General features: G+C 41.1%; 1 protein-coding gene across 1 annotated transcript; it reads right to left on the reverse strand.

The window, feature by feature from the left end:
- Nucleotides 1–661: 661 nt before the first annotated feature.
- mrps33 (mitochondrial ribosomal protein S33) lies at nt 662–8,960 on the reverse strand. The gene is made up of 3 exons (XM_026147941.1): nt 8,569–8,960; nt 3,489–3,705; nt 662–1,146 (listed from the first exon to the last, which is right to left on the reverse strand). Exons 2-3 carry the CDS (start codon nt 3,701–3,703, stop codon nt 1,041–1,043), a joined length of 321 nt encoding a protein of 106 aa, XP_026003726.1. The 5' UTR covers nt 3,704–3,705; nt 8,569–8,960; the 3' UTR covers nt 662–1,040.
- Nucleotides 8,961–13,745: the final 4,785 nt, after the last annotated feature.

Raw genomic sequence — 13,745 nt, forward strand, 5'->3', positions numbered from 1 at the left:
TAGATACCTGAATCAAATGATTAGTTCATAACCAGACCTCTGGAGAACTTCAAGACATTTAAATCAGCTGTGTTGGATCAAGGACACATCTAAGACCTGCAGGACACAGGCCCTGGAGGCCTGGAGTTCCCCACCCCTGGTTTAGTAACTACCTGCAATAGCAAACCTTTTTCTTAATGTCACGGAAGTCAGAATGCAGTAAATGGATGGGCTGCTACTTAAAGAACACCTTAATACTCAATGTGAGCACTCGAAGCACTTTCTCCTACAATGAGACGCCTCATTCACCCAGTCGCACACACTCATAGTGCTTTTATCTGTGCCCAAGTACTGTCCGACCGACACACACACACACACACACACACACACACACACACACACACACACACAGTGCATCCATCGGAGTGTCTCAGGGTTCAGTATGTTGCCCAATGATACTTCAACTCTTGGACAGTAGGAGCTGGCAATCATCCCGATTGGTCGATGACTCCACCAGCCACAAATTGTTTAATGCCCACATGTGCTCACGTCCGCAGGTCGACCCAGAAAAACAGACTGTGGATAGCAGCATATGCTGAGCGTTTCCTACATGGAGGGATTTTATCTCCCTCTTCTTGATTTTTCCTCTTTAAAGGCAATAAAACAAAGTTTTGCACCACTCTGCAGATTTATCACATTGACTTTATTGTGAAAAATAAGGGTGTCTACTTCTATACATTTGAGCCGTTCCATCCACAGTCAAGCTGTCAGCAGCTAACGCTTCCTCCTGGGCTGTTCGACAGAAAGACATTATTATGTGGTAATAAGATATAAGCACAGCCCTCTTACTGCCACACACACGTTCAATGACATACACAATTTAACAGAAGTGGGATACGCCCGACTCAGAGCGTCCTGTCAGCACAGAAACACAGGACAGTCCCGACCAGTGGAACGCTCTCAGGACCAGCATCCCACCACGGTGCACAGCAGCCAGCGCAGCCTGCAGAGAAACCGAAGAACGAGTCCTGTGCAGCCTCGGGGAGCAGACGTGCCGCAGTTCACTTCTTCTTGCCTGCTCTCTTCCCCTCTCCTTTTTTTGGCGTCCCTTTTCCTCTCAGTTTCCTCAGACGACGCATCTCCTCCTTGAAGTCTTCATGCTCATCTCTAAAACAAATTAAGGATTTGATTAGACACAGTTTTTACTTCTGCCATACTTACATGCACTTCATCTTATGGGTTTCACTGTTTTTCACATGAGATCTCTTCAGAAAGTTATCAAACCATCACTCAGGACTTTCTGGTGAAGCAGATGAAAGCCACTTTGAATAAGTGTACAGGACATCTCTGCAGACTTTACCTGCACGGGTATGTAACATAACAGCTACCCGAGTATATCTGTGACCCATTTGAACTTTTTGTTTCCCACTGGGAGTGATCACTAAAGGCAGTAAGGGTGTGGAGGCAGCAGAGGGCTGTGAGCTAAACCTGGTGGAGGAGTGGTGCAGCTAATTTGCTCCCTCCAGGCTGCTCACTGGTCGTCTGTCACATTCAGTGGACTGGTGGACATTAAATGGACACACAATCATACAGTGAAGCAGGTTTATCTAACATTCACACTCTGATGGACGGATCGGGGGCAACCGGGGTTCAGTGGGACACTTTGACACATGGACATGAGGAGCTGGGGATCGTTTCCTCGACCTCCCAACTGGTAAATGACCCACTCTCCCATCACTGAGCCACAACCAGTCACTTAAACACAATGATGTTCTTCATTCTTCTCCACACATCTTGTGCTGTTAGCTAGTAGTCCTTGTATTTCTTCAGCTTCGCCTTCAGCTCATGCTGGACCCTCCTCAGTGGGAGCCTGACCTGGAAGCTTTAAGCCAGGGATGGGATCTAGATATCACACCTGAATCAAATGATGAGTTCATTACCAGGCCTCTGGAGACCTTCAAGACATGCTGAGGAGGTCATTTAGCCGTTTAAATCAGCTGACGCATCTAAAACCTGCAGGACGCCCGGAGTTGGACACTCCTGATCTGAGCAGTTAAACATGTCTTTAAGGGAAGTAATGAGCCAAAGCTTCTTGTTCACAGAGCAACATACAGCCCTGAGATGGTAAGATGGTGTAGTTACACACAAATGTGATATACTCTGTCATACAGCTTATTAATGTCCTCTCAATGTGGTTTACAAAGTTTATTCCAGCACGTGGACCCCTGCAGTGCCTCAGCAGCTTCAAATAGCCAGCCTAATAACTCCAGTGACACTGTACGCTTTAGCAGCATTACCACACAGCATGTCTCGTTCTCTGTTCTAGTGCACACTCAACTTATTGTTGTCTAGTGAGGCGTGGTTAAAATCCCCACTGGTAACCATGAGACATTTTCCATAATAGGATAAATGATGACACCTCCACATCACATGATCTTTGAATGCACACAAAGAAACAAAACCCCTGATGAATAATACAGCAAATCATTTGGATACAATCAGTTCAATATCTGGGCCACAGAAACATTTCATCACAAAACAGAATAAATAACAAAAAAAAATGCATATCTAGTAACAAGGTAATTAGTAATTAAGAATAATTAAGTGATTAAAAACTAGTGGGAAGTGTGGGAGTGGCAGGATGTTGTCAGGCTGCACAGCTCCATGGTAGGAAAGCCTGCTCCAGTGAGCAGTGGGTCAGCACGAGGCCACGCCGACGCTGAGAAACAAGAACTCGTCGAGTTACAGTCCAGACGTGAACCACACTTTACATTATTAACATTTATGGATAGAATCGAAGATGCCGTCCAATATGCCAAAATCAAAGAAAGCAAAAACCCCTCTTCTTCAGACTTACCCATGATGACCTTTAAAATATTGCATTCAGCGTCTTATACTTTGTAAATGAGTCATTTCAGTTTTTAACAAAAAGGCAAAGCAGTCAGAGTACTTTCTGAAGCAACTGCAGTTCACATTTCCCCCATTTATAAGTCACTTCAAATTCTTTCTGAAGTAATAAATAGTTGCTGATAAATTTCAGAGGCACCGACAGAGGCAGAGGGCGGAGCTTGGATCTCTCTCGGATTCCGGCCTTCATTTCCTGGTTATCTTTTTTGGTTTTGGAAACAATGTAACTGCTCCTGCACTGACATACTTATTGTATGTTACAGTGTTTCATGCTGAATTTCAATTATTTATAAAATGTATTTCAAACAAAACATTTTAGCGTGCATATTCATATTTGTTTGTTGTTTAATCAGGATGATCCTCAGTAATCAGTTCATTATCACAGCTACACTGTAATGTAATTACATTTTTAAAGGGAGAAAATGACAACAGTGGGATTTGTTTTACATTTTTTTGTAAATCCCACAAAAAATGAAAATAAATGAACTTTCAAACTCTTAAAACTGTGTTTCGGCAGCACAACTGTGTAAAAATAAATGAAGCCATGTTTGCTTTTACAAAGGTAAATACTGTCATCGTATCACAGGTGTATTCTACTGTACCTGAACAGACCCATGAACCTGAGCTTCTGGGTCACAGCGTAGTAAATCTTGTGGTGTGGGTACCAGTCATACACCTCCTTCCTCTTGGCCGTAGGGGGCTCCTGGAATAGCTGGACCACCTTCATAGATTTCGGGTCAGTTGGATGCACAACTTCTCCAAAGATCTGTGAGCTCAGTCTGGCCATCCGCAATGCATAGCTGGACAGGCCTGCCATCACTAATGAGCACAAGAAACACAGAGTTTGACATGTGACGAGTTTGGACACGCCTTCTCATTTAATGTTTTTCTTTATTTTACTACTTTCTACATGGTAGATACAAACTGAAGACATCAAATAAGTCAAACAGGATATATGGAGTTACGTAGCAAAGAAAAATGTGAAAAATAACTCTGAACACGTCATATCACAATGTACAGTTTTTGGGTTTCTTTGTGGTACAACTTATCTGTTTAATCAGCATGAAAGTTACATGAACGTAGCATGTGTAAAAGTATTCTACGTAAGTTTTTCTATGATTTTAAAAGAGCTGGTGATTCATCTTCATGGTAAGAAAGGACTGAAAATTTTGGGCTTTTATTTGGAGGAACAATGAGATGCTCGTGCTTGTCAGGGAACACTGGACCAGCTCTGCATCCACTCAAAACATTCAAGGGCGTCTGGGTGTTTGCCCAACTAGCCTGTGTGTGTTTTGTGGATTTGGAGCAAGCATTTGACCGTGTCCCTCGGCTTCCAGAGTAGATCGAGCCTGTTGTTGCAGGGTCCAGTTCCCGTGAAAGTTTAGTCTGCGCTGCAAGCAAAAAGTCAGACTCATCTTCAGTGGGTTTTGGACTCTGCTGTTCTGCTCATAATATTTATGGACAGAAGTTCTAGTTTGCACTCAAGGGGTAATGTGAGAGTCTAGTTCATTACCAGGCGTCTGGAGAAGTTGAAGGCATGTTGAGGATAGAGCAGGGCGATATGGCCAAAAATATTTATCACGATATATATTTGAAAATTTGCGATAACGATATAACTGATGATATAATTGATGCGAGACAAAATACAACTCCACAACATTACTAGTGCAAAAAGACAACCTTCCATTTATTTTCACTTAAACAAGAAGCTGGTTTTTATGTACATTAAAGCTTTATAAAAATGTAACAGTGCAAATGCAAATTCCTTGTATAATATCCACTGAAGTTAAAAAGAGGTGCTACCTGAAGGAGATTAGGAATCTGGAGAACTGGTGCCAGAGGAACAACCTCCTTCTAAACATCAGTAAGACAAAGGAGCTGATAGTGGACTTCAGCACTCACTATATTCTTCATTTCCGGTTAATACTTGTACAGCTGCTGTTATTGTGTATATATTTATTTATATTTAGATTTCTTCATACATTCTTATATAGTTCTATATTGTGTATTTTGTTGTACAGTTATTTTATTTTCAACTTTAATTTATATATTTTATCTTATTCTTTCCCAGTTAAATTTACCCTTCATTCTAATTTGTGTTGTACAGTTATTTCATTTTTAACCTTAATTTATATTCTATTCCTTCCTAGTTAAATTTACCCTTTTTAATTTTTCATATTTATTTCCTATCTTATTCATAGCCTTTTCCTTTTTTGTTTTCTTTAGGTCACGAGCAGTTGTCCAAGCATTTCACTACATATCGTACTGTGTATGACTGTGTACGTGACAAATAAAATTTGAATTTGAATTAAACTGCAGTGTGCAGTACGTATTTTTCGGACCATAAGGTGCACGGGATTATAAGGCACATTAAGCGAAACAAAGCAGTCAGATAAATCAAACTTTATTAAACTCATTCTTCTTGCTTCCTCCACTTCTGTACCATTGATTCATTAATGTTGAATTCTCTGGCAGCTGCTCTATTCCCATGTTGTTGCAGTATATTAATGACTAACCTCGTATTGTGGATGGATTATCTCAGTTGTTCTTCTGACTGAAGTTTGGTCCGTTTACAGCATCCTGCCATGCGATTGCATTTGTCTCTAACCATCAGGAACCTTCACGTTAACTTTTTTAAGTGGAAAAGTGTTAGTGTTCGTCCTCCAGCTTCACTGTTTATATTATGCTAACATAGCTGTGTCGCTAGCGATCACGTAGCACATCATTAATACCAGCTAGCCCAACTTCAGTAACCCTACAAACGTCACTGCTGTTTAGTTTCCTGTCTTCATTTATGTTGGAAGTGATAGCAGAGCTGTACGTTTGATTTTTTTCAGAAATCTCTCAGTCAGAACATGCTATATCATGCTTAGGTAACTAGCGAAACTAGCGAGCTAACTTCCGCTAGCTTCCTGCTAACTTCTAACTCCGTTAAATGTAATACATTTTGTTTTCATGGATGCCTGGAAGTTAAACTTCATAGTTTCACCTGGTAAAGCAGCGATGCTGATCGTTTTATTAAAGATGAAAGAATATAGACAGTTTTTAACTCTCAGTGATGCTGCAGTGTTGTTTGACCTGAAGGATATGGAGTTTAGGACCCAGATTACTCCCAGATTTAATAGCATCTTAGTCCGACAATCCGGTAACCCTAACCCTAACCCTATGGCATTACTGAGAGTTGAAAAACTGTCTAAAGTCTTTCATCTTTCATCTTTAATAAAATGATCAGCGTTCTGCTCTACCAGGTGTAACAATTGAGTTTAACATCCAGGCATCCATGAAAACGGAATTTATGACATTTAACGGAGTTAGAAGTTAGCATGGAGTTAGCTCGCTAGCTTCTATCTAAATACAATATAGCATGTCCTGACTGCGGGGTTTTGGAAACAAATTAAAACGTACAGCTCTGTTATCACTTCCAGCATAAATGAAGACAGAAAACTAAACAGCAGTGACGTTTGTAGGGTTACTGAAGTTGGGCTAGCTGCTATATAATGATGTGCTACGTGACCGCTAGCGACACAGCTATGTTAGCATAATATAAACAAGCTAACTTTTTTTCCACTCGATAAAAGTTAATGTGAGTGTTCTCGGTGGTCAGGAACAAATGTAATTGCATGGCAGGATGCTGTAAAAGGACCAAACTTCAGCCAGAGAACAACTGAGATAATCCATCCACAATACGAGGTTAGTCATTCATATACTGCTGCATGGGCTGGGCTGTAGTTACATCCTAAGGGTTTAAAAACTGAGCTTAAATAAATGATTAGCGGTAATAAAAGCCGAGGGAGGTCAACAGTGGTCGCTGACTGTTTTAGGAGCTTTTTGAGATCAAATAGAAGAAAATACAAAACATTAAACATGTTAACAACACAAAAGCCATATTAAACGCAGACTACTTTAGACCCGGAAGTAGGATTCGTCGCGTCATCACTGAACAACCGGATAACGACGGCCGCTTGCATGTTCTGCAAAAAAATGTGCTTTGTTGTGTATCTGACGGACAAACACCAAACCAGTTCCACATCACTGAAGTTGCACCATTTTTACAAACCAATTCTGGTTCATCTGTTTCACTCAACAATCGGCCATGTGCGTATGAAAACAAAGGCACTGCGCATGCGCGTTTTACTCATATTCTATCGCGATATTTCATTTTCCTATCATTGCCTAACATTATACCGGTATTACCGTGAACGGTATAATATGGCCCAGCCCTAGTTGAGGAGGTCGTTTAGCCATTTAAATCAGCTGTGTTGGATCAAGGACACGTCTAAAACCTGCAGGACACCGGCCTTAGAGGCCTAGAGTTCCCCCACCCCTGCTCTACACGATGGTTTGGCTTCACCTTAGAGACAGGGTGAAAAGCTTGGTTATTCAGGAGGAGCTTGGAGTAGAGCTGTTACTCCACCACACTGAAAGGAGTCAGTTGAGGTGGTTCGAGTATCTGACTAGGATGCCTCCCTGACACCTCCTAGGTAAGGTGTTCTGGGTAGGTTTCACTGGAAGTAGATCTCAGGGCAGACCCAGGATACACAGAAGAGTAGATTTCTCAGATTTTTTGGAAATACCTTGGTGTCCCCCCAGGATAGCTAGAGAAGGTGGCTGAAGAGATGGAGCTCTGGGCGTCTCTAATATGTACTTATTGAGACATATAGCTGCATATGACTGGAATGCATACAGCAAGAACTGGTTTATTTTCCTCGCACTAATACACAATACGTAAAGGAAACAATAAAAAGCACAGTGAACATTCCTCCAAAAACATTTAACATACCATGTGCCGTAGTATAGCTAGCCTTCTCCCTGATGCTAATGTAATAACTAGCTATGCCAGCCTGACATTCAAGGGTTAATAAAGATCAGCAGGTTTTGGCCTGAACTGGAAAATGCAGCGTTAGCATCTAAATGATCTGAGACAATTGAGTCGGTCGTGTTGATTATTGCTGTAAATTATGAGAAAGTACAATTTTTCCTCTCTCTGCTAAAGGAGCTAATAAAGGAAACATATGTTAGAGCTGTTTCTTATAGTTTATAAACTGTATAATATGCTGTATTATTTAATTTAGTCCAGCCTGTTCTGGTCTTGGAGAAACGGCATCATTTCCATAGAAATGAATAAAGAATTCTGATTGAAGCACCATTGCTTATCATTTCAAATATTTAACTGCAGGTCACGTCACTCACAGAGCACAGTGGAGTACACATACACTGGTTTGTCGGTAGCAGCTCCTGAAACATCTGTTCGACCAACACCAGTTGATCTAAGCGCCAGTTAATCTGGAACACCGGTAAACCCAGGAGTCCGGCGGCGTAGATTTACATAAACTCGCTAAATCCAGATTATAAACTATGTTAACTTATCAAAGTGCGTTCGTGGGTCCGTATAATTCAGTTAGCAAGGTTCGTTGTATTGCAGATTTAGAACTATTAGTAATTATATATTAGCACGTTTTTAGTTACTTTGGGTCAGCTGGGATAAATTATACCGGGAGGCCGCCGAAGTGAGTTAGACTGGATCACTGAACAGCAGGTAAATATGAGAAGTAGGGTTTCTGATGCTGCAGTCACAGGACGATCTGTTAACACTGTTCTGTGTTTGAACAGGAGGAAGCAGCTCGTGTCTGTGAGCTGCTGTGAGCAGACGAACAGCTTCATGACAGTGAAATTAATTCTTACCGCAGCTGCGCACGGCGTTGTTTCCCGAATCTGTCTGTAGCCTCTGCTTCAGGTAACAGGTAACAGTGCACACGTTCAACTAACCGTAACCTTCACCAGAGACGGTGCATCACGCGTGACACATGCTCCGTGGAGCTGATTGGCTTGTTCCTCTTACTTCCTGTTTATGCGACTCTGTGTGAATTACACATATCTATCGTTGGAACAATTAGTAGTTTTTATTACACATATGTGTACCCGTTAGCCGTCATTAAATTCTCGAAAACACCATCCTAGAAAACAGTATCCTAGTCGATATATTCTAATTTATCTACGCATACACCAATGCGTTTACGCAATCAAAGCGGAAGTCCGTCCCTGTTAATAGTTCCGTGGATGTGACAGGTATAGGCAAAGTTCCGCTTAAATGCAGCTGTTCGCTTATAAGTGCAGGAGGCGCTGATTTTTAATTTGGCTTGGTAATAATGAGACGGAATTGGTTTGAAATACACTGTTGGGTTTCACTCAGAATTTCCAATGTACCTGCCTTCACATCTAAGGATATTCTTTACTTTATGGACAATCTGGATTCTGAAATCTCAGATGTTGTCAATTTTGTAATAGTGCTGTGTAAGTTTTTTATTCATTTATGTAAGTGGAAGAATGCCTCTCCTATGTTTACCGTCTTCTTGAATTACTTTTGTCAATATTTTAAGTCACTTAAGCTTATTTCAAATATGAACAAAAAAACTGCTGTACTATGCTGTAAAATCACAAAATACTTGCTATTCTAATTTTCCTGCCTGTGTCAAAAGGTCTATGTTCCTTATTACTTTATCCTAGAAACTTTTATTTTCTCACTGTAAAGTTATGATGACTTGCTTCACCATCTTTATAATGTAAATTGTTACAATTCTGGTCTGTTTCCTTGACTTGTTTTGTATATGAAAATTTCTTTCAATAAAAAAAAATAATAATAATGAGACGGAAGCATTTCAAAACAACATTTAGCCCACGTGTTCTGCAGCACATAATTCAATCAATTACTCTTTACTGACACACTTTACGTCCATCGTTAAAAAAACCAAACAACAAAAAACACAACATATAAACTTAATAAAAAAATAAAGTATTAGTAAAGCTGGTATAGCTGGTAAGGGCGCGCTAGCATCATATTAAATATCCTGTGGATTAAGAATGAGACTCAAGTTTATATTCATGTGCAGACAGATGAATGAATACTTCTGACAACATACTGTAGCAAACCTGTCCAACACTAAAGGTGCTTTCTAAAAGTCTCATTTTGCAGCACTTTTATCTATGCTTAACACTTTTTCTGACACACACACACACACACACACACACACACACACACACACACACACACACACACACACACACACACACACACAGGCACAAATTGGGTTTAATTTGCGCCTGTATAAATAAAAAACTGTAAATTCATAATGATATTTTAATAACATTGTTTTGTGACATTTCATTAATACCTTTCTATTCAACATATCTTTGCTATTTACTTTCTTTCTGTCATTCCTTTTCACACAATCTCGAGTGTTTGCGTTCCTGACTGTTAAGTTCTTTGTATTTAGTTATTTGTATTTTCTCCAGCAGTAAAGCTGTTGTTAAGTTCAGTCCAGCTTGAGAGGTATTTGGGTCCTAACCTGCCTGGCGTTTAAGACGTTTAAGGTAGGTGCATGGGACCCATGGCTCAGTGCTCTATGGGACCACAGTGCACACGTGTGCTTGAACCTGCCAACAGAGTCGCTTTACTGTAGTCACATTCACTCAGCCAGTCCAGAGTGGAGCACAACCAGCAATAGTGCAGTGTATAGTAGTGTAAGAATGCATGAGACAGTGTCATCAGTAGCACACTTGGAAAAGATGCTTTTGCAAACGTTTGTCTAAGAGCCGTGCGTTACACAGAACCTTTTTTTATTTACTGTGGTTGAATATGAGTTATTGAATAAAAAGCTCATCTACAGTACCAGCATCATGGTTTTGATGTTAGACTGTAAAAGTCTTGGTGACCTGAAGTGTTTTCACGTCTGAAAATAGACTTAAATTAAAATGTACCAAGGTAAAGCAAGGCTTTCATGTCAGACAGCTCTGTCATAAAGCTACTCACCTGTCAAATAATATGTGCATCCAGCCTTTACATTACAGCCTTTACATTACTTGTGGCTGAAGAAAGCTGTGCTTGTTTCATCTCATGGCAAAGTGTATTTATCTCTCTCTGAAGGCATTTTCGTCTCATGTTAACAAAGACTGCAGATGAGCAAGCTGAGGGGCCAGCAGCTTGTTTCTGGTGGTTTGTGCATGCTCGTTGTGGATAAACTGCCACTCTGTGACTGAACTGATGGAAGGTATGGTGCCTACTGTTCTGAGATCAGTTAGACCAGCTACAGTTGATGGCAAAATTATTAGCCCCCGTTATGAAATTAGACAGCACTCTTGATTTCAGTGTGAAAATGACCATTAACAACAAGTCTTTGTTTTGTATAGTGTGTCTGCTTCCAAAATAAATATGTCCACTAAGTTTAATTACAATATTTTATTGATACACCAAACTGAAAAAAGGGCAAAAATGAAACATCCAAAATTATTAGCCCCATGGCCATTAATAGTCAATACTGTACCCTTTCTGAGCCACAACTGACAACAATCTCTTAGAGTAGGTCTTTACAAGGTTGGCACAGGTCTCCTGAGGGATTTTGGCCTATTCCTCCATTGCAAACTGTTCTAGCTGCTCCAAATTGAATGGTCCACTCCAGGATCTTGGTTTTGGTATCCTTGAGGAACTGTTGGACTAATTTTGATGCATGCTTTGGGTCATTGTCTTGCTGGAAGACCCAGCGATGACCTAAGCCTAGACTATGAGCAGATTTCTGCAAATTCTCCTTCAAAATGTCAACATAATTTCTTTTTTCATGATGTCATGCAACCAAACAAGGCTTCCTGTGCCCGAGGCGCCAAAACAGCCTCACAGCATGATGTTCCCAACTGTGCTCCTGGGCCCTGTTTCAGGAAGCCGGTTTAGAAAACTCAGAGTGAAAAACGATACTCAGGGTTGAGTAACCCCGAACTGTCCAACTCGGAATATTCGGTTTCAGAAAGGCTGATAACAATTAGTTCAGTCAACGCGGAGTTGCTTTAACCCCAAGTTAAGCGCGCGCACGAGGATACATAAAGCCCTGATTAGTGGAGCACAGATTAAGCGAGTCACCATGGAGACGGAGGGAAAGAAGGCGCGGTCAATGTATTTCACAGCGCTTGAGGCCGAAATTCTGATGGCAGCATATGCTGATAACATGCAAATTTTGCGGAAAAAAAGTAACACAGCCTCAGCTGCAAAAGAAAGAGAGCATGCATGGCAAAACATAGCCGACAGAGTCAATGCGTGAGTGTTAATTTAAACATTGATCGAGGGATTTCCACCCATTTAACACGTTATCTTATTATATTTTATTTTATTTTTTATTTCATACATTTTATTTTGTGATGTGATGTGAGCGCAGGTGCAACCCAACAGGCCCCAAACGTTCCTGGCAGCAAGTAAAAATGAAATATAAAAATATAGTCCAAACAGGTGAGGTGTAATTGTATTATGAGCCATAGTGCTTGGTCTGTTTGTCCCATGTAAATCAATTGCAGTTAGAGGCTACATTAATTTTCTGTCTGTAAGCACTTATTGAAATTATCTGAGCACATTACAAGTACATATTTGCTTACTCTGTATGCTCAAATGTGGCCCGTTATAGCCAACAGAAAAAAAGCGGAGGCCCGAAAAACAGGTGGGGGTCCTCCACCACCACCACTCACAGAGGCTGAGCAGTTGGCTTCCACATTTGTGATAATGTTGGCAGCATCACATATGATCTTCACAGTGCAGAGAACACAAATTAGCATCTATTACTATAATGAAATAATTTGTTAGTTTGAAATGCTACAGGGAACTATGTACCTGTACATTAATGCTGTGGAAAGACTTCCTGTTCACATAGTCTCCTTCATTTACTGAAGGAGCAATGATTGGAATGTGAGTGCCATCTATACAGCCAATCACGCCTGGGAACCGTGAGAATAAATGTAAAATTTAAGTAGTAGTTCAAATATCACCACATCATGAATTAAGTTTCGTTCATCCTGCTACCTGCAATTTTGTGGAATCCCTCTTTGATAAATCTTGTGGGTCTATGACCGGGGAACACCACAAACGAGTGCAGGAGACGTTTCAGTGCAACTGTAACATTCCTCACTGCCCGACAGACGGTAGCCTTGGAAACGTGCTCAGCGTCACCAATATTATACAGAAAGCTCCCGTTTGCAAAAAACCGAAGTGCGATACAAATAATATGTACAGAACTGAGAGGATGTCCGCGATGTGTCACATGAGCAATATTAGGCCTGAGGATGTTATTCAAATAAATTATAGATTGTGCTGAAAAACGGTAACGTTCACACAGGAAATCATCAGGAAATGATAAAATGTCCAAACACGCTCTGATCACTCTCTCCCGGCGGAGAGCTCTGCGGAGAATTTGGGCTTCAACATCTACTGGCTCTTCAAGGAAGGGACACGCCATGTCTGACACTTCCTACTGTCAGGTTTCCGACAAAGGGGCGGAGACAGTCAGGGTTAGTTGAAGTAAACCTGCTAGGGGGCAGGTTAGCTTCACGGAGTGTGTCGTCATAGTAACTCGCTCAGAATTAATCTAAACTCGCTTTGTGAAACCGAAAACCCAGAGTTTCCGTTAACTCAGCGTATACTTACTCAGAGTTTGCACTAAACCGGCTTCCTGAAATAGGGCCCTGGGGTTGAAGGCCTGTGGCTTTCTTCGCCAAACATAAGCAACAACTGTGCTGAAACAGTTCCAGTTTAGTCTCATCAGATCAAAGCACAGACTACCAAAACTCATCTTTACCTTTCAAATGTTCATGGGCAAACCTCAGTCGGGCTACGATGTGCTGGGCCCTGTTTCAGGAAGCCGGTTTAGTGGAAAAACTGAGTAAGTATACCCTGAGTTAACGAAAACTCTGGGTTTTCGGTTTCACAAAGCGAGTTCAGCTGCAGCCTGAGTGAGTCACTATGACGACACACTCCGTGAAGCTAACCTGCCCCCTAGCAGGTTTACTACAACTAACCCTGACTGTCTCCGCCCCTTTGTCGGAAACCTGAC

This window comes from Astatotilapia calliptera, chromosome 17 (genome assembly GCF_900246225.1).
Source record: "Astatotilapia calliptera chromosome 17, fAstCal1.2, whole genome shotgun sequence".
NCBI lineage: Eukaryota > Metazoa > Chordata > Actinopteri > Cichliformes > Cichlidae > Astatotilapia > Astatotilapia calliptera.